General features: G+C 31.0%; 5 protein-coding genes across 5 annotated transcripts in view; all 5 read right to left on the bottom strand.

Annotated features, from left to right (window-relative positions):
• Positions 1–2,097: 2,097 nt before the first annotated feature.
• On the bottom strand, positions 2,098–3,957 carry LOC108780560 (zinc finger protein 761). Its single transcript, XM_018548316.1, has 2 exons — positions 3,190–3,957; positions 2,098–3,132 (listed from the first exon to the last, which is right to left on the bottom strand). The coding sequence occupies exons 1-2, from the start codon at positions 3,955–3,957 to the stop codon at positions 2,098–2,100; spliced, it is 1,803 nt and encodes a 600-aa protein (XP_018403818.1).
• A 3,045-nt stretch (positions 3,958–7,002) lies between these two features.
• Positions 7,003–11,666, bottom strand: LOC108780559 (zinc finger protein 62 homolog). The gene is made up of 3 exons (XM_018548315.1): positions 10,765–11,666; positions 8,402–8,412; positions 7,003–8,239 (listed from the first exon to the last, which is right to left on the bottom strand). The coding sequence occupies exons 1-3, from the start codon at positions 11,626–11,628 to the stop codon at positions 7,045–7,047; spliced, it is 2,070 nt and encodes a 689-aa protein (XP_018403817.1). The 5' UTR covers positions 11,629–11,666; the 3' UTR covers positions 7,003–7,044.
• Positions 11,667–13,943: 2,277 nt separating this feature from the next.
• On the bottom strand, positions 13,944–15,219 carry LOC108780655 (zinc finger protein 860-like). The gene is made up of 3 exons (XM_018548428.1): positions 15,077–15,219; positions 14,463–15,003; positions 13,944–14,403 (listed from the first exon to the last, which is right to left on the bottom strand). Exons 2-3 carry the CDS (start codon positions 14,979–14,981, stop codon positions 13,960–13,962), a joined length of 963 nt encoding a protein of 320 aa, XP_018403930.1. The 5' UTR covers positions 14,982–15,003; positions 15,077–15,219; the 3' UTR covers positions 13,944–13,959.
• Positions 15,220–15,898: 679 nt separating this feature from the next.
• LOC108780558 (putative zinc finger protein 724) lies at positions 15,899–17,173 on the bottom strand. The gene has a single exon (XM_018548314.1). The coding sequence runs from the start codon at positions 17,171–17,173 to the stop codon at positions 15,899–15,901; it is 1,275 nt and encodes a 424-aa protein (XP_018403816.1).
• Positions 17,174–18,584: 1,411 nt separating this feature from the next.
• Positions 18,585–20,042, bottom strand: part of LOC108780557 (zinc finger protein 62 homolog) — a 22,230-nt gene continuing 20,772 nt past the window's right edge. Inside the window, exon 8 of the mRNA XM_018548313.1 lies at positions 18,585–19,741. Within this exon, the coding sequence (XP_018403815.1) occupies positions 18,625–19,741 (1,117 nt within the window). The 3' untranslated portion in view covers positions 18,585–18,624. The remainder of the gene's footprint in view (positions 19,742–20,042) is intronic.

Genomic DNA, 20,042 nt, shown 5'->3' with positions numbered 1-20,042 from the left:
ACAATATGTTAGTTAGCAATTTTATTATCGATTGCAAATTATTTCAGAACATTTATTTCGTAATTTTATATCTTTTATCCTTCTAAATAAATTTAATATTTGAAATTGAGAATAAAGGATCTTTTCATATAAATAAATAAGGTGAATATTTTACATAAAACATAAGTTTGTAATTTTGTTATTTATGTATCATTTTCTAATTATTTCTTCTAATCTCTCAAAAATTACAATCAACAGCAAGTCAGTCATACTTATTCCTAGTGGTAAGCAAAAATTTCTGTTATGTAATAATTTATACATTTTGTAATGCTAAATAGTTCAATTACATTCAGTTACAGCTGATCATATATATTATAATATACATATATATATCTTTTAACATAATATTAAATCTAGAATATAAATATTATGCTATACATGAAAAATATATACCATTCAAATATTAAGATGTAATTTAAATACCTTTTAGCAATAAATTCACACTTACAAGCGCGAATAATTGTACAATGATTTTATGCATACATATATTTATAATATGAATGTTAAAAAAAAAAGATAACAAATATATTACCAGAATATCTAATAAGATTCAACAATCAATTGTTTTATAAAACACTATTATGAAATACACACAATTTCATTTTAAAAACTTCAAATTTTAATATAATAATTCTTGTTTTTTTACATGTACGGTTTAATAAAATTCTTATATTTTAATTATTCTTCTTTAATTAACGGATTAAACAAAGTTAAATGACAATAATATAATGCACAACGAAATAAATTAACAAGCTTTAGAAACAGATTTCATTTTTTTTAAATTGACTTAATGCATACAAATTCTAACATAAAAATATGTGTAAGGTTTACATACATATATGGTAATTAAAATTCTTTTTAAATCAAGTCAACGGCACACAATGCTTGTTTTCCCCTGCTAGATTGCTAGCTTAATTAGAATATTGCCACCATATTGGCTACGGTGCTGACGGTGCCAGTATCGCAGCCAATTCGATGACAAAAATCTGATCCAGCTAGCAATCCAACAAGAAAACAAGCATCGTGTGTCACTGGTTTAATATTAATTGAATTGTCTTATGCGATATAAATTGTTATATATACCATTACCTCCAGATATCACTTGATAAAAAATTCGTATAATGAAAGTATCTAATTCATATAATATATAAATATTATTAACACAAACATGTTTTTGGTAATTATACCTAATAGAGTACCCTTTTCCAATGACCTTGACATATGTTGTGAAGGTCATGATCCTGAGTGACCTCCAACAGGTTTTATCCATCGTTCTTTGTTAAAAAGTTTGAAAAATAACGTTTTATTTCTGCCATATATAGTATTAAAAACTATCCTATACATTCCCTCATTCAAGATCATTGAAAGGGGGTTCCCTATTCGCTATACAAGGGTAGTTTAATGAGTCAATGCAAAATCTAAAATATAGCACCACCAGTACGTATCGAGATTATTTTTAGCATTCGGCAACTCTTGGAGAATCATACACCAAATTTCAGTGATATAGATCAATTATTTTGTTTGACGTTCATTTGAATCGATCAAGTTTCATGGCTTGCGAAAAATAGATCAGAAAAAATTTCGTGTAGTGTAACCGCAAAATGGTTCGATTTATACTACAAAATCCAAATTTAGAAAATAGGAGGAATGTGGAAGGATTTTGTAGCGTACCTAAATTTATTTTTCACAAATCACAGTACTTGATCAATTCAAATGAACGCCAAACACAGAATGATAGATCTATTTCATTGAAATTTGGTGTGTGATCTAAGAGTTGCCGAATACTAAAAATAATCTCGATATGTACTGATGATGGTATATTTTAGACTTTACATGAATTTATCGAACGACCCACGCATTTACCATATTATTTTTTATACACTAGCTACATAGTTCCAAAATTCATTAGTATGCTAAAAATCTATAGCTTATATTATATGCACTACAAGATTTCGGCACTAACAATGAATTTTGGAATACAACTGTCGTCCTACGATAGTACAAAAAGTATATTCATTGGAATCTTTCATACAAAGTTTACACCAATCAATCACTAAGTCAACCGTTCAGAACATCGTTCAAAATATGGTCGATAAGGACGCGCGGCAGAGGTGGATGGGAACCTGGATGCGACTTCCTGTGACTAATCAGACCCGGCTTCTGAGTGAAAGCCTTGCCGCAGATATCGCATACATATGGCCTGATGCCAGTGTGAATGAGTAGATGTTGCTTGAGAGCTGTCCTGCGGGCAAAGGATTTATTGCAGATGGTGCAACTGTATGGTTTGTCCCCGGTATGGATCCTCATATGTACTTTCAATCTACTGTTTCGCGAAAACGTCTTGCCGCATTCTTCGCATACTACGTTCTCTCTGCGCTCGTGCTGTCTGAGCATGTGCTCGTTGAGATTCTCCTGGCTGACCATCCGTCTTTTGCATATCTGACACTCGTACTTGGCCTTGTAGTGTGCAAACTTTTGGTGCACGTACAAAGAGTTGCTATTGAGACAAGTCTTGCCGCAAACATCGCAGATCACCGGTTGCTCCCGGTGACTGAAACGTATATGGTTTGTCAGATCGCCCTTAACCTTGAACTTCTTACCACAGGTTTCGCAGGAAAACTTGAAGTCATCCGTGTGCTTGCGCGCAACATGTATTTTCAATTCGTACTTGTTCTTATTCTTATAATCGCATTGGTTACAATAAAATAGTTCCGGCTGCACATCGCCATCGCACGACTGTGACTGTTTATGCTTTCGCTTGATATGAGAGTACAGCGATGACTTCTTGACGGTTTTGAATCCACATTCGTTGCATGCGTACACCTTGTTGACGTCCTCCACTTTGTGCCGGCGTTTATGAGAGTATAGCGTGCTTTTTTTTGTGCACGTAAAATCACAGAGATCGCAATGTTCTTCAACGGATGGTTTTTTCTGATTAGATTTCGTCAGAACGTCAGTAGCAATCGCCGATGTTTCATTGCTATCTTCAACACTAACTTCCTTTTTAATTATTAAGTTAGAATCCTCGGACAAGATTAACACAGGAGTCTGAGCCGTTCCACGATTGTACGAACAAGCTGATGGACTAGTCTTCTTGAGAGACGTGTAGTTACATTTCATTATTCTACGTATTTTTTTCGTACAATTTGCCTTCAAATTTTTCTTAGCTCTCTTATGATTTTGTGCCAAGTGTGATGCTAGAGTAGTGCTTCTTTTACATTCAAAATCACACACATTGCAAACAAAACTCATCGTATTCTTGTTTCTGTGCTTGCGCATGTGCATGTTTAGATTCGTTTCACTCAAACATTCATAATTACAAATCGTACAATTGAGCTTCTTAGGATTTGTTTTAGCCACTTCTTTCTTATGTTTCTTCTTTACATGCGCATCCAAAGTCGCCAATCTATTACAATCAAAATCGCAAAAAGTACAAACGTAAAATACATATTTGCTCCCGTATTTTGCTTCCTGTAAACGCATCTTCAATTGCTTGGATGGTCTTCGAACATTCGTCTTTAAATATAGCATGTACTTTTCTTTCAGGCGTCCTTCTTGAAGCCATGAATGCATATTATGTGTTATTTTGTGGCGATTTAGCATAGACTGCATGGGAAATTTCATATTGCACTTGTTACAAGTGTAACTATCGATGACTACGTTGTGCAAACGCATTAAAGAATTCATGCAATTACTGACGCCACATCCGCTAATTTTCTTATTGCTCTGTTGATTCCCAATATTTTCGACTTTAATAGGAGCCAATACATTAAGTACCTTTATGCTTCCATCAGTTTTACGGACGTTTTTTAACATCGGTACTAACGAATACTGCAGTTTACCATCAGTATCAGCGTGCTGCCACAGTTTCATCGGTATTGAATCTTTTTCAGCAATAATGCAACCAGAAGCGTCCATCTTCTCGCTGCAGTTTTGTTCTCTAAAACATATAAAATACAGCGGTTAGTTGCAATAATATTGTTAGGATTTGAACATCTCAATCACTACTTACTCCAGGTCTAAAAGATGTACAAGAAAGTTTAGAATACGATTAAATCGTAGAATTATTATATAATTCGCAAGTTACAAATTCATTCATTTTTTATATTCAAAAATACATTATAAAATACGTTTTCTTCCAGGATATTAAAAGGACATGAAATTGATTTATTAAAACTATGTATCACAATTTAAATTTATACTTATATATAAATTAGAAATTAATAGAAAATAACATAATATAAATTTCAGATAATCTGATATGTAAAATAAAAATCACTTAATAAATATAACTGTTTCAGGCAAATATGTTTATAATTAGTTTAAGCTCTATTTTGATTTATCTTTTATCAACTCACAATTTTTCTTATAATATTTAAACAAGTAGATTTATTAATTACATGTATACAAAACTAAATTCGCCATTACAAATAAAATAACTGCTTTCTTTTTAAGAAGTATAGATGAAGACGGTAAGTGCATCTAATATTTTTTACGAACAGTTACATCTCCTTTTGATAACTTATACGCATAAGTCATAGCAATGATTTGTCATTAAGTGGTTGACTAAACATCTCTTCAAGTTGAACATTGCAACTTTTATAATTGTAAATCCTATCATACTGCCGCATATGGTTATCGAGATTCTCTTGCTTCAAAAATTGCAATTTTGTTGCATATGAAACTTGTACTCGTTTGAATGCACTGCATGCCTATTTATAACAAATAATTGGTTCTGTAGAATTTTCTGTAAATATTGCCCTTCTTCAGCCTCCGCAAATATTATTTACAATTCCTTTAAATTTTTTTCAACTTAAATGTTCACTGTATATTTTTAATATTAAATTTAATTTGTCTTTTTTATTTTCTTCTTCACAGATTCATCAACAGCTTTCATTTTTACTAATGATAAAAGACACGACGATTCTACAATATCACTTTTATCTTCATCTTATTGTTAGACAAATTTATAAAACTCTTGTATCGGCACAAAAGAAATGGATAGTTGAATGGTTACTTTGAATCTCAAAAAAATTTTATTCAAGAAGACACACGACCTAAAAGTAAGAAAAATAAATCAGTGAGCACAAAACACATATTTATATATACAGACTGTCTGTAGACGGACTGTAAAAAAAAACCCCTTTACACAAAATACATTAAATATTATATTTATTTAATATATATAACATTAATATAATATTATGATATAATGTAATATAAAATTGTAAATTGTTATTAAAAAAGGTTTTCTTCATATTAAACATGTTTACAACTTTTATTGCATTATATTTAAGTAATCCTTGTGTGAATAAAATAGAAAATACATTGTACACATTTGTTATTATGTTATACTGTCATTATGTTATAGGTATGTTTTACTTTAAAAACGTATGTATATCAATTTTGTGTTAATAATATCTGAATTTGATATTTAAAAGTAATATATTTTCCTTTTTTTATTCAGTCGATTTAATGTTATTAATAAAATTCATATTCGTTAATAAAACATTTATATTTTAACTTTATTATATTATATCCTCCTTCGCACTTATTTTTTAAAAAAAGATTCTATCTTGTTAGTATAACTTACAATTAGCTAATAACTAAAAATAACAATTTTTTTATCTTTTTTTATCTTTAAATATTTTTAAAGACATCCCTTATAATAGCAAAATAGTTGTTTTCTATTACTAAAAACGCGATTACTATCCAATAATCATAATATAGGATGGTTTATAAGTAATGATTACGCTCTTGCATAAAGATAGACTGGAATAAACTAAATAGAAAAATCCTGTACCATTTTGCAATTTTCACAATGGTTAACAAATATATTAATTTTTAAAAATCGCCCCGAATAAGTGTGTGTCTTCGCCTGTCTAACCGCGAAAATTGCAAAATGGTACAGGACTTTTCCATTCGGTATAGCTCATTTTATCTCTATGCAAGAGTTTAATTATTAATTGTCAAACATCTTCCATATTATATTTTATTATGTTAATCAAAAAATTTTATTTAAAAGTTTTTTTTTTAAGGATTCATTAATGTATATTTTAATCGTGGAAAGTGTAAATATATTCATTTACTAAAAACATATGTATTTATTTAGTATTTTACACCATTTTATACATTGCATTATCCCATAAGATAAAAGCAAGAATGGCGAGAATTATTCTCATAAAATAATATTTTTGATAATTTTATCAAAATAAATTTCCATTAAAAAATTGAATAGAAGATAACATTCTCATTAACAAAAATTATAATTTTATCGTATTTTTTCGAAGATATTGAATTTGATATTGCAAAGATGGTGATATATTTAACACTAAACTCAATTCATAAACAAGATTGGAAGACTTCGATATAAAAATAAAATATAATTACATGATGAACAAATCCAAAAAACCGCATAACATAGGAGAAACATTATATCTAGACATAATTTTTATACATCTATATTAGATTAATACAGGCTTTACTTTTTTTATGCTGTATTTACATTGTCAACAGATTTATTGTAAATCATAACACGAGTATGTTAAGCTTAAAAAAAAAAATAATTTTGCAATTCCAGAAGATAATTACAATCTTCAAATATTCAAAATTTATCACAGTAAATAAACACTTGATTGCAGAATGTTATAATTTAATCGTAAACCTGAAAAATCTGTTATAGTATTAATTGATAAATTATTTTTAAGTAAATTGTTGAACAAATTTAAATACAAAGTCAACATACCAAAATAGCAGCATATACCATCAAGAAAAGAATCCTCCAATTTTGAAATCTATATATCATAAGATAATAATATGTATCGCCTTTGATGTAGGCGAGATTGTTCAAATTGCGTTACATTACAAATTTATTGCCACTGAAATAATAAATTTTTAAAATCATCTGTTTGCACATCACGCGCTTTTAGAAATTATGTATGCATATTAGAGAACCACAAGGTCACTCTTTTTATATCACATGTTCATTTGTTGTTTATACACGAGTCACTTGGCACTTTTATTTACAACAATTCTGTCTTGCACGCCGTGTAGGAGATTCGTAATTTTAATAGGTGGAGGCGGTGGATGTATACCAGGATGCTTTTTACGGTGCAACATCATTGGCGATCGCTGAGTGAAGCTCTGACCGCAAATGTCGCAAACATAAGGTCGCTCGCCAACGTGAGTCAACAAATGAATCTTTTGTGAACTGAGACAGCCGAAGGTTTTGCCGCATATTGCGCAAAGATACGACTTTTCTCCCGAGTGCGTCCTGAGGTGCTTCGTGAGACCGTATTTAAACTTGAACTCCATACCACACTGCTCACAGACGTACTTCATTTTATGCAGCTCAGCGTGACTGTCCAGATTTTTCTGAGTCTTAAAGCGCTTTCTGCAAACTTGGCACTCAAACTCCTTAATCTTCGTCTTGTGCTTGTAATGCTTGTGGAAGTACAAAGAACTTTTACTGGGATAAGACGTGCCGCATATGTCGCAAACACAGGATTCTGTATCGTGATCCTTCATATGCGTTGTATAGTCAGATTGTACTTTGAACATCTTGCCGCATTGTTCACAGCTATAGTTGTAATCTTCTGTGTGCTTGCGAATATAATGTATCTTCAAATACGGTTTCGTGCGTGCCTTGAATTCACATAGCGTGCACGCGTGAAGCTGCGCGGGCTCGTCGTGGATTTCCATATGCCTAGAAAGATACGCACTAGTCTTGAAGCCCTTGGAGCAGATCGTGCATTTGTGCGGACGTGAATTGCTATGCTTGTACATATGACTGGTAAGTTTGCTCTTACGGTCAAACGTAATATGACAAATCTGGCAGATATGCGACTTTTTCTTTGGATTAGTCGTGTGTTTGTTGGATCGCGTTTTTGAAAGTTCATTTTTGCGCCGTTTCCTGAAATCTAAAGGAGCATCATCTAAATCATCCAAATCATCCAGATCGTTTAAATCGTCGATGGCAATTTCATTTTTCTCTCTCGCCTCAACGAGTTCTTGATTCTTCTCATCAGGATTATTCTTTTCTATTTTCTCTTCTTCTTTCAACTTAACTTTGAAATTATTTTCTTCGATAGGTGGAGGTTCTTTCATCATAAACACGCTCAATGACTTTGGGATGCGAAAATAATCGTCTTCCAGTTTTACTATCAGAAAAGTTGATGATAGTGGATCAAGCTGATTGGACCTAAAAAATTATAAAAATCAGTCAGTTGATTTTTATTCGTTAGTATAATGAGGATATGGACGTGCTGATTGCACGCGAGCATGCATGGTGCAACTTCAGCTAAAAGTTTTAATAAAGAAGCAAAGCTAAAGTCTATAAAAATAATTTTTCTCTACTGCTTACAAAGATACTTCCTTAGATGTAAATATTCGTTGTTATTCTAATATTTTTTTAAATATCTATAACAATAAATAGTAACTGACAAATTAACTTACACTTTAAAAAATGTAAAACGTTGAACTATGTTACATTAATACATAAATATGCTTTATAATGACGTATAATATGTATATAATATTTATTTAAATTATTTGTTGCATTTAATTTATATAAAAAAATTAAATTTTTTTCTGTATAATTAAAACTAAATGTTAATTTTATCATGCAATGCATTATAAAAATCCAAATATGCATAATAGTCTTGATATTAAATAAACAAAAATAATAAAACATTTTCAAAATAATCACAATATGTAACACATTATTTAATTAATTTTTACTTTGAATAATGTTTTTGAAGTCCAGAAATTGTAATTGAATAATCAATATGTACCATAAGTGCAACATCTGCATTTTTGTATATATATTTACTCCTTTATTAATAAATAAAGAAAAACAAGATTAAACTAAAGAATCGTAAAACATTTTAAATAAAATACACTTTCAAAACAAATGATAATAAGAATCTATGAAGATTTTTTCCATGCCTCGTGAGATGTAATCGCTACGTAAAATTCACGTCACAAATGTCACATGATTTGCAAGAGTAGATGAAGTCGTGCTTTGTATCCTGCATTTCATGTCATGAAATTTGTAACGCTTCATCAGAGCTTTACATTTTTTAATATAATTTTGACGATGAAAGATCAGCAAATAATTATCCACCAACTTAAAGTTTCAACAAAATCAATTTTGCATTTTTGACAATTCATCTTCGTGAAAAATTTCAATTTTACGAATTGATTATATACAAACAATAAATCTGTTAATCAATCGATTGCATATATAAGAATACCATATCTCAGACTTACAATTCTTTACTAATGTGGCTAAAACTTCGTTAAATTGCGCGAACAAATTTTATTCGTCATGATAAGCTTAAAGATTCTTAAAATCTCAATCTACAAAGTGTAAATTGGTGAATTGTTTAATATTCGATAAATTTCTTGTCTTATCCTTGTTTTTCAAATATTCTTCAAGAAAATTACTTAATATTAATAGACATATATACATATATATAAATAATTTGTGTGTACATATGTAGTTATATATATAAAGTTATACACACATAAAGTATAATATGTATATAGTTTTAATAAAAACTAATTTCTTTTATTTAATCGTCTGTTTAAGACTTTAATCTTCCTTTGAAAGATTCTTCGATTCTTTGTAACATGTTTCATTTTCGACATACATATACAATCGTTTAACACAATTCATTGATTCCTGAAACATTGATGAATTTAATAAGTAAAAAAAAAATTATTTAATGTACGCTATATTTAACAAATCACAATTGTTATAATCACTTAAATGTAAATTTGTGTATACAAAATATAAAGAAAAATTTTTTCTCGTACAAAATATTCCCATATTTGAAATTATTCTAAAAAAATGTATACTTCAAAATTAATTCAAAACTAGAATATTTTTAATAAAAAATACTAAAACTTATAAAAGTAAAGCTTACCTATGTGGTAAAAATAAAAATCTACGATTTAATTAGAAAATATAAATTATTCGGAAATCGCAATCTTTTGTATAATCAAAACATCTATGTTAAACTTGTCATACGATGATTCAAATTTCAAGTGTTTATTAAGCAGATTCAATTATATATAGTTCGTATGTATTTCTTTATACAAAATAATGCTTTCAGTATTTTCATACATGTAATTAATAATTAACTCTATAATTTATTATTTTACGATAATAATACATATTTGAATAAAAATTATAATTTAAGTCAACACAAATACTCCTGTGTTCTAAAATTTAAAAATAATTAAGTAAAACATTTAAACATATCATTTTATTTGTGTATTAAATCGTTGTATATTTCATATTTTTTTATCAAATTTTATAATTTGATATTTGCATAAAATTCTTAACTCAATATTTTTAACGTTCACTGTTTTGCAAAATTTCTATTTTGCACAATATAAATATTAATGTAGAGATTTCTTCTTTTGATGTAGTTGTTAATGTACACAAAAACATTTATCAAATGTTAAAAAAAAAACAATGATAAGAATATTTTTTTATAAATATGCATAAATATATCAGTGTTTTTCTGTAGAAAAGATATAATATTATCATGTAAATATAAACTTTGTTCATACACAAGATACAATCGAAAAAACTTATCACTTATACTTAGGAATCGTATATTCTATTGTGTGTATATATATATATATATATATTTATATATATCACTTTACAATCCTTTGTTAACATCAATCGTCAATCGATTGTGAATCCAATACGAAACTCTTATCAATATGGTCACTTTTAATCTTTTCAAGATAATTCCTGGCGAGTTCGGCTATTTGTGGATGCGACGATGATAATGGCGGTAATGGTCCAGGATGATGCTTTCTATGTCTCAGCAGACTAGAGCGTTGCGTAAAGTCCTTTTCGCAGACATCGCAAGTGTACGGCCGTATGCTGGCATGGGTGAGCACATGCTGATAAAAATTACTCATAGACACGAACGCTTTTTGGCACAGAATACAAGTGGAGACGTTAGTCTGGCCGTGCTTGAAACGTTTATGGCTTGTGAGTTCGCGAGTGCCACTATATTCTTTGCCACAAATCTCACATTTGAAACCTTTTTCATGCAACATCAGATGATTGTCCAATCTGCTTCTGTGGTGGAACTTTTTACGGCACAGATGACACGGATATTCATACTTGATTTCACGATTTCGTTTCTGATGCCGCCACTCGTGACCTTTGACATCCTTGACTTTTTTGCCGCAAAAGCGGCAGATTTGTAGATCCGATATGTGAGTTCTCTTCATATGATGCGTTAGATCGATCTTCAGCTTATAACCGCGACCACAATGTTCACAAATGTATCTTGATTCATAATCGCTATGAGCGCGAATGTAATGTCGTTTTAGTCCATCTTCACTTTTGTACTTTACATGACAAATTTTGCACTCAAAGAAATAGTCCGGCCGGTGTATCTTTTTGTGCGCCTCCAGCGCTCTTGACGTATAACAAGTTCTTTTGCATTTGTCGCATTGATACGGTTTACGATGCACATATTTGACATGTCGCTCAACTTGCTTTGCATTGTCAAAATGCCTCTCGCAAAATGGACACGTGTTTCTTATTTCTTCCATGACTTCATCTACTTCGGTGATTTCTTTGTGTAAATTCCGAGAATCGGAGACTTGTAATGATTTCGCATTCAACAAAGATCGAACATTGTGAATTGAAATACTGTCCTTGACGGTTGTTGCAGATAAATTCTGCGAATTTAGTGACAAATCTACATTAATCAGTTTATTTACATTTTGACATTGCGTTGTAACAGATTTAAGTTGTTTGCTTGTAGAATCACTTTGAACTGGTTTCAATGAGCCCAGCAAAATGGAGACAAAACGAACAGGTCCTTTTTGATATTGCCTTCCTGTCTGCCTGATAATAGGCTTTTCCCTGAAACAGGGATAAATCATGTCAGTGTATAAAGTATTAATACTTGTTTTAATCATATATACAAATAACAAGTAGACAAGTAAGTGTAATAAGAAATAAACTTTCTTATAGCCACTATATGTAATAAAATAAATCTCACTGTGTTGTTACATTGCGGATGTCACTATTAATTTCATCAATTACTAAACAATTTTCATAGAAATAGCATTAGAAAATTACGCATATTTTTATCACATTTCAATATTTTTTATATAAAATTTTTACACGCACTTGTATCCCGTTATATCCAGAGAGATGGAACGAGTCTGAAATAAATTTAAGAAAATAAACTTTAAAGAGTGTAAAAATTGTGGAAAATATTTTTTGTTGCACAAATTAAAGTTAATTATTACGCAATAAGAATATCATCGATAAATCTTATAAAATTATCAATTCACAAATGAAAAAAATGATGTATTAACAACATTAATCTTTCATTACATATTCTTGTTTTAATAAAACAAATGTATTTATTCTATTAATACTGTTATTAAATTTAAGATTATTTTCAAATAAGATCTAATACACTATTACTACATCATCTTTTTCCGTGTACATCCAATATTATACTCGTAATAATATTAATGTACTTAATTATATAAATAAATCTTGCAAAAATACAATATTTTTTATTTATTAACGTTTGTTTAGTTACAAACGATTATCCAAACACTCATCCACAATACGAAATTATATACATACCTTATTACTAATCAAACATATACATATCAAACATATTCCATCCATTTTATAAAAAATATTTGGCTGTACTAAATATTTATACTTTGTATTCTTAAAAGAAATATTTATGTACATATAATACCAGATAATTTAAATAATTGGAAGCAATAGTATTATGTAAATCAGTTTTTCGAGCCTTTATAATTTATCGTTATAAAGATTCGTCTATTAATACATCACAATTGCCAGTTTGTAACGTATTCTTTACATGATTTCAAGTTAACTTTTTTTACATATAATAACAATACCTCTAGAACGAAATATTTTTCACATTTATTAAAAACTAAAATTAAACAAAAAATAAAACTAAACGCACTTGTAACAAAAAAACATCAAAAGATTTTAATGATATATATATATATATAAAATTACATTATTGCAAAAACATAAAAAACGAATAAATTAACATATTCATTAGAAATTTACAGAATTGTCTCGATTGTCTCCCTTTTATCAACTTCTTTTTCTATTTCTATTTTTCTATTCTTTTTTATTGTTCATTGTCATAATCTTTTTTTCTGTTTTCTTTTGCTGGATTATAACGTTTCCTTACATTTTTTTTAGAAATAGTCTCTATCACTTCATCATGTATTCCAATCACTTTCCAACATATACAATATCACAATCCCACATTATCATCCATAGTCCCCTAAAAACATCCAATAATTTCAGTCACACACGGAACATACACCACACTGTCAAAATCAAGAAATTTTAGTAGTAATATTCAATAAAATATTAGTAAAATAATTTAACTCTCTGGTATGTTTAATATTATTGGTATCATACAATTTCTAAAGATTAAGCACTAAATAATTAAGTATGTTAGGATAGAAACAAAATTAGCTTTGTTTGACTTAATATTTCTTAAAAGTATTTACAATATCATTGTTTAAATACCATATCAAACATTAAAAAAAAAAAAATATCAACGAATAGGTATATCGTACCAGCTACTTATAGCAAATTCGATTGAGTGCACAAATGCGCACTAGTGCATATTACAATTTTTGTACATTGATTTGATCTTAGTGTAAAAGTGAAATGCAAATATTTCGAACATAAATATATTTTACTTAACAGCGCACAATAAAATGTATTGAAGATTTCAATGTTTAATCTATTTTATATTTATATTAAACATACACCTTCAAGTCTATTTATGTATGACTTTAATATGCACCAATGTACATTGAGTATGTTCAATCAAATTCGTTGTTAGTTTGGCTTTCAGATCAATTCAAGTCAACTGAGCGGCAATAGTGGTGGTCCGGTAACGTTGGAACATTGATGCCGGAATGTCGTTTGCGACAATGTGTCGTCACACTGCTACGTTGCGTGAAATATTGTTGGCAGATATCACATTTGTATGGTTTTTCGCCTGTATGAATGAGCTTATGTATCTTGACATATGCGTATCTCGCGAAAGTTTTCGAACATAACATGCACTGGTAGCGCCGTTCACCAGTATGTGTAAGTTCATGTCGCTGTAATGCTTGATTCGACGCTAACATTTTACCGCATTTGGCGCACAAAAACTTCTCCGAGTGCAGGCTCATGTGATTGCGAAGAGTGATCTCTGAGTTAAAATTCTTGCTGCAACGATTGCACCGATGTTGTCTCAGTGCAGACTTCTGAATCCCATAAATTACATGTTTCTGTGCAGCCAGGTATGATTTCTGCAAGTAAGCGTTGCCACAATAATCGCAAAACGAAGTTTATGGTGCCGATAACTCACCTTGTAATAGTTGTGATCCTCGAGATTAAAATTTGACATAAATCCCTTGACGTAGCACTGTTCGCAACGTCGAAAGTCACGCTTTTGCACCCGCCAAATATGGGCATCAAACGAAACTCTCGAGATCAAACCACATAGATCGCAAGTATACGTAACGTTACTGTGAATCTTCATGTGATTATTCATATCCGACTTGCATTTAAAGGTTTTTTCACAAATCATGCAAAGATGTACATCGCTGTGCTTCACTATATGTTCTTTATATCTACAGAGCAGAAAATAAGTCGCATGGCATATAGGACATTTATATATCGTACGTTCACTTTTCTTTCCTTTTTCTTTTTCAGTATTAATCGTAATATTTCCAACGTTTTCATCATATACTTTCTTATATATTTCCTTTTTCTTCTTTTGTTTGATTATCAAGTTTCCTATCGTCGAATTTGATTTTATCTCTAACGTATGATTGTACATCTCGGATTTTTCTTGACTAGATTCATTCTTGATACGTTGTCCCATCAACTTTCCGACTTCAAGAATTCTGTAAGCAACAACAATAATTTTTCAACATTTATTTTTAAATGCAGTCATATTGTCAAGACAGTGATACATACATATGATATGAATACTTTTTCTTGTCAACTCATCCAAAATTTCTTACGAGAATGACCCAAGGACTAATTTGGCAATTCATGCAGATGTTGGAAATAATGACGCTCTCTTACTTCAAAACCAAGGAACAATCGGCAAAGATAATTTCGAAGTTATAAACACTTTTTTATGTACGAGTTATTTTATTAAACGTATAGTAACGAATATCAATGATAACATAAAATTTATCCATGCATTTATCCACATTCATACGAATAAGTCTGAAGTCTCATCTTAGAGAAAAACTCTAGAAAAGAAAAGAGAAACATAAGAAAAAGAAAACGAATTTATCTTTCAACAACATTGGCATTATTCGGCTTAAAAGTTATCCTTATCTACATTGAAAAAATAGAACAACAATATTCGTAACGGAACACTTTGAGCACGATAGTACAAATATATAATCGTATAATTCGTGAAGAACCGATCGGACAAATATCGCGCGTATTCTTATCTTTTGAGCGTCGCATGCAAACATTTACGTAAACGTTATAACCAGTATACAAAAGACATTGTAGAAATTTATCGAGAAGTTATCGGAATCAACATCGTGAGTATAACGCTTCGTCGATATTGTCCAACGTAATGATAGATAATATAATAATTCGAACTTCTTTAAATTTCTGTTTGTTCTGTTGTTACGATACATAAGTAACAACGCATAAGCACGTACTATCGTACTGTTGTTATCATTAAATGTAGTCGTCATTAGCTTAATCGTCTTGTGGTCGTAAACGGAAATCGTGTTATCAACAAGAAGTCATTCATAAAACAAGTCGAAGTTCTTAAACACACGTAGACTTCTGATGGGCTGTTAAGTTGCCCTGGCAAGAGAATCCACGATGGCATATCTGGCACACATAAGGTCGTTCCCCGGTGTGTCCGCGTTTGTGAATAGTCAATGTTGATCTCTGTGAAAATGCTTTCGGACACTGGTCACATTTGTACGGCTTCTCTCCTGTATGCACTCTCCTGTGCATCCTTAGATTTTCGGAATCGGTGAAACCCTTTCCACAGATGTCGCAGACGTAAGGTTTTTCCCCGGTATGGATCCGCCTATGCTTCTTCAAATGTTCAGCGCTGCTAAGACTCTTTCCGCAATAATCGCAAAGATATAGCTTCGTCGGATTGTGGCTTTCCTTGTGTCGGAAGAGTGACCTCTTCGTAGCAAGTACGCGACCACAAATATCACAAGCGGTGCTAGTCACTTTGTTGGCTTTCAGCTCGGGATGCGTGCGTCTGCAGTGTGCGGAAAGCTGCCGTCTTAAGTAGAAAGCATTGTTACAGAGTTGACAAACAAACGGTTTCTCGCCCGAGTGAATGTTATAATGTTCTTGAAGATCTAACTTTTTACGGAAACGTTTGTCGCATTCATTGCATTTGAATGGTAGATCCGCCTTGTCCAAATGTCGCGTCATGTGGATGCTCAAAGCCGCCAGAACAGTGGTTTCATAATCGCACTCCTTGCACATATAACTCGGTAGAAAATGCGTCTTTTCATGCCTTGTTAAGTCGCGAAACAACCGGAATTTTTTGGAACAATGTTTGCAGGGGAGATCGCCTACTGTGTGGCGTAATAAATGTTTCTGATAGTTGCTCTTGTGCCGAAAAACTTTGTTACAAGTTTTGCAAAGAAACTCAAGCTCAGGCTTTTCTTTCTTCACATTTTTCAATGATGCGATACGATCGCTCATTCCTGAAGAATTACTTTTGCGGCTGCTTTTACGTACCGAATGCGTCTTCATGTGCTTGCGAAGATTGATACCAGTTCTGAAGATCCGGCCGCATTGGGTACACGTGTTCTTCCGCTTACCTTTGTGCTCGATCTCATGATTATCCAACAAGGACTGTGAGGCAAAGAAGACACCGCAGAGTTTACAATGATACGCCAAAGGAAGATCTTCCTCGTCATCCTCATCGTTTACTTCCTGCTTTATAACATCTTGTTCAGGATTTGTTGAAACTGCTGTGTCGTCAGTGATGTCCACCGGAACCGGGCATTTCGACAAGGCCTTTGCAGATTCATCATTCTTCTTCACCAGATCAAGTTTAGAGAACATCGGGTAATAGTCTTCTGGAAACTGTAGCTGGTTGTACCTGAAATGGAAAAATTCAGGGGGATATCAGTATCGAATGGTTATATGGCAATGATCTTTCTTTCATTGTCTGGTCTCGTTGTCTAGCAAATTATTTCTACTCCTGTAAATAAATTTCCTGAACTTGTGCAAATTTGTAGTTTTATTATGTAATAAATTAGATAATTTGGTTAAAGAATAATCAGAAAATTATCAGATTATAAATACATATTATACATATACACATGTATATAATTTGTCATATATTAAACAATGGAAACATTTGAAAAAGCGATATGATAAAACAATTTTTGATAATCATATATAACTCTGAGTACTTTTATTTATATTAGTAATACATAATGCAGGAATATATTCAATATAAAAAATAATTATATATAGCTCTTAATGCAATCCGTATGAAATAAATAATGTTACATATATCTTTTCTGATACTTCTGTTTGTTATTTTATCGACATTTGCTAAATTTACAATTTTGTTCAATTACTGTTTTTATAAAATACAATTAAATTTATTAACTTCTTAATAACAATTCACTTTATAATACGTCGCCTATCAAAGATAAAGATGAAATTTTATGTTAGAAATATAGAAAAATTTTTTAATACAATTTTTTTTAATGAACAATTTTTATTTGTTTAAGGCTCCTAATTATAAATAACGAATCTTTAGAATTCAGATTGATGATCTCAGAAGCGAAAAAATATAATAAAATTTCAGCCATTCATTTTTCAAATAAAATCAAATTTGAATCATATACTTATTGTAAAATATTCGGAAAATTCCTTTCATTTCGGAATACAATCATATTCATCTGAATTGATATTAATTCGACATATAGTTTGATTCGTTTTTCTGGTTAACATAATTCAATCGTAAATAATTACTAGAGTACCAATTTTCGATAAATTTTATATAAATCTGTTCTATCAATTGCGAATATTGTTTTATATGTATACATTAAACAATAGGATTTAATATAATATGCGAAAATTTTTTTTCATATTTGTTCGATTCTCAGGCGCTACAATTCAAGATGGCTGGAATGAGTAGATACAAGCTTTAATACATTGTAAATAACATTTCAATAAAACAATAAAAAAATAAAAATAAGAGATCAATACATCATTTTTTTAACATTCAAAAATTATAACCATAACAAACAATGTCAGATATCATATGATAACAGCATATTAAGAATCCCGTAAAAAATATTAAAGTTCAAATATTTGATATAGCACTATGGACATTGTCAAAATAAATGGTATGTCAAAATATGGCATTTATTAATATCGTTCCACTTTATTTCATCGCTTGAAGTCTGATAATATCACTATACACAATAATGTTTTAAACACGAGATGTAATTGTGTGTGACGGTATAATAGAAATCCAAATTGTATGACTATGTCGATTACATCATTATTTCATTAACAAAGTGTATTTTATTATGAGCATTAAGCAATCCTCTAGACACAAATGACTTGCTGCAATAACTGCACTGATATGGTCTCTCACCAGTATGATATCGCTTATGTATAACGAGAGTCGAATGTTGCGTAAAAGACTTTCCGCAAGTGTCGCACGAGTACGGTTTCTCGCCGGTATGGGTTCTTTTATGCACGACTAATGTCGTTCTCTTGTGAAAAGCCTTGCCGCAAACATCACAGACCAGGGACTTCTCCCCGCCATGAAGACGCAAATGGTCCTGAAGGGATCCCTTAGATGAAACGGATTTACCACATAAATGACAGTCATATTTGTTCTCGCCAGTGTGCGACTTGACGTGGACTACCAACGAGTTCTTGTAGGCGAATGTCTTGCCGCAGAACTCACATTGGTGCTTTACTGGTTTGAAGTTCGGATCGTGAATTTTCAAGTGGCGCACCAAGGTATGATTATTGGGGAAAGACTTGTTGCAAACAGTACATACGTGTTCCTTGGCGCCGTGCTTCACATTCATGTGCCCGTGGAGCTCGGCGTTCGTGAAGAAGCCCTTGTTGCAAATCTCACAGTGTGTCGTGTACTTCTCAAAGTGACGCTTGTAATGAGTGGCTAATTGAGAGGCTTGCACAAACGCGTGACCACACACATCGCACACAAAGTTTTTCTCGTGAGTGTGGATTCGTTGGTGTACTGCTAAAGTATTGGTCCTCTTGAAACACTTGCCACAGACGTCGCATTGATAGGGTCGAGCGTCGCTATGTGCCACTAAATGACCTTCAAACAAGTTCTTTGATCTAAAAAGCTTCGTACATATGCTACACTCATAAAACATTTGTCTGGTGAATTGTTTTTTCATGCCTGAGTAATTTTGATGAGTAATTCCTCCGTTTGTAGGTTTTTCAGATTTTTGCGTCAGTGGGTTGTTGGAAGACTCATGCCTCACACTTACATCTTTGTAATGAACACTGCAATCTTCTTGCTTAACAATTGTTTCTTCTTTAACGAAAATTGAAACCAATGTAGAATCCGTACATTCATCTATAGACAGTTCATTTTTTACACACGTCTGTGCTGGTTTTTCATTTCTGAAAAGAAAACGAAATAATAACTATACACATAATATTAATTGATTTAAATTAATTACTTGTAAAAAGAATTCAAAGATTTTTATTTTATTTGCGCTTATTTGTATCTTTCTTCATTAAAAATTTGTATATTAATGTAATTTTTAGATATTATCAAATATATATTTAAAATAAGCAAATGTTTCTTCCCTTAAAAAAATTGTATTAAATATTTATAATATGTACATACACATACATATATGTTTGCATGTGTCTATATATCATGTGTACATATATATATATATATATATATATAATATAT

The sequence above is a fragment of the Cyphomyrmex costatus genome, unplaced genomic scaffold (genome assembly GCF_001594065.2).
Source record: "Cyphomyrmex costatus isolate MS0001 unplaced genomic scaffold, Ccosl1.0 scaffold72, whole genome shotgun sequence".
In the NCBI taxonomy this organism is placed as follows: Eukaryota; Metazoa; Arthropoda; class Insecta; order Hymenoptera; family Formicidae; genus Cyphomyrmex; species Cyphomyrmex costatus.
This window is presented reverse-complemented; position numbering and strand designations above follow the sequence as displayed.

Bases quoted from the DNA above. Each gene is read 5' to 3' on its own strand.
- LOC108780560 (XM_018548316.1), bottom strand. From the start codon at position 3,957: ATGGACGCTTCTGGTTGCATTATTGCTGAAAAAGATTCAATACCGATG. The intron at 3,133-3,189 runs GCAAATTGTACG...ACGTCTCTCAAG, and splicing joins GAGCTAAGAAAAATTTGAAG to AAGACTAGTCCATCAGCTTG.
- LOC108780559 (XM_018548315.1), bottom strand. From the start codon at position 11,628: ATGGAAGAAATAAGAAACACGTGTCCATTTTGCGAGAGGCATTTTGAC.
- LOC108780655 (XM_018548428.1), bottom strand. From the start codon at position 14,981: ATGGGACAACGTATCAAGAATGAATCTAGTCAAGAAAAATCCGAGATG. The intron at 14,404-14,462 runs GTGAGTTATCGG...GCTTACTTGCAG, and splicing joins AGGATCACAACTATTACAAG to AAATCATACCTGGCTGCACA.
- LOC108780558 (XM_018548314.1), bottom strand. From the start codon at position 17,173: ATGTTCTCTAAACTTGATCTGGTGAAGAAGAATGATGAATCTGCAAAG.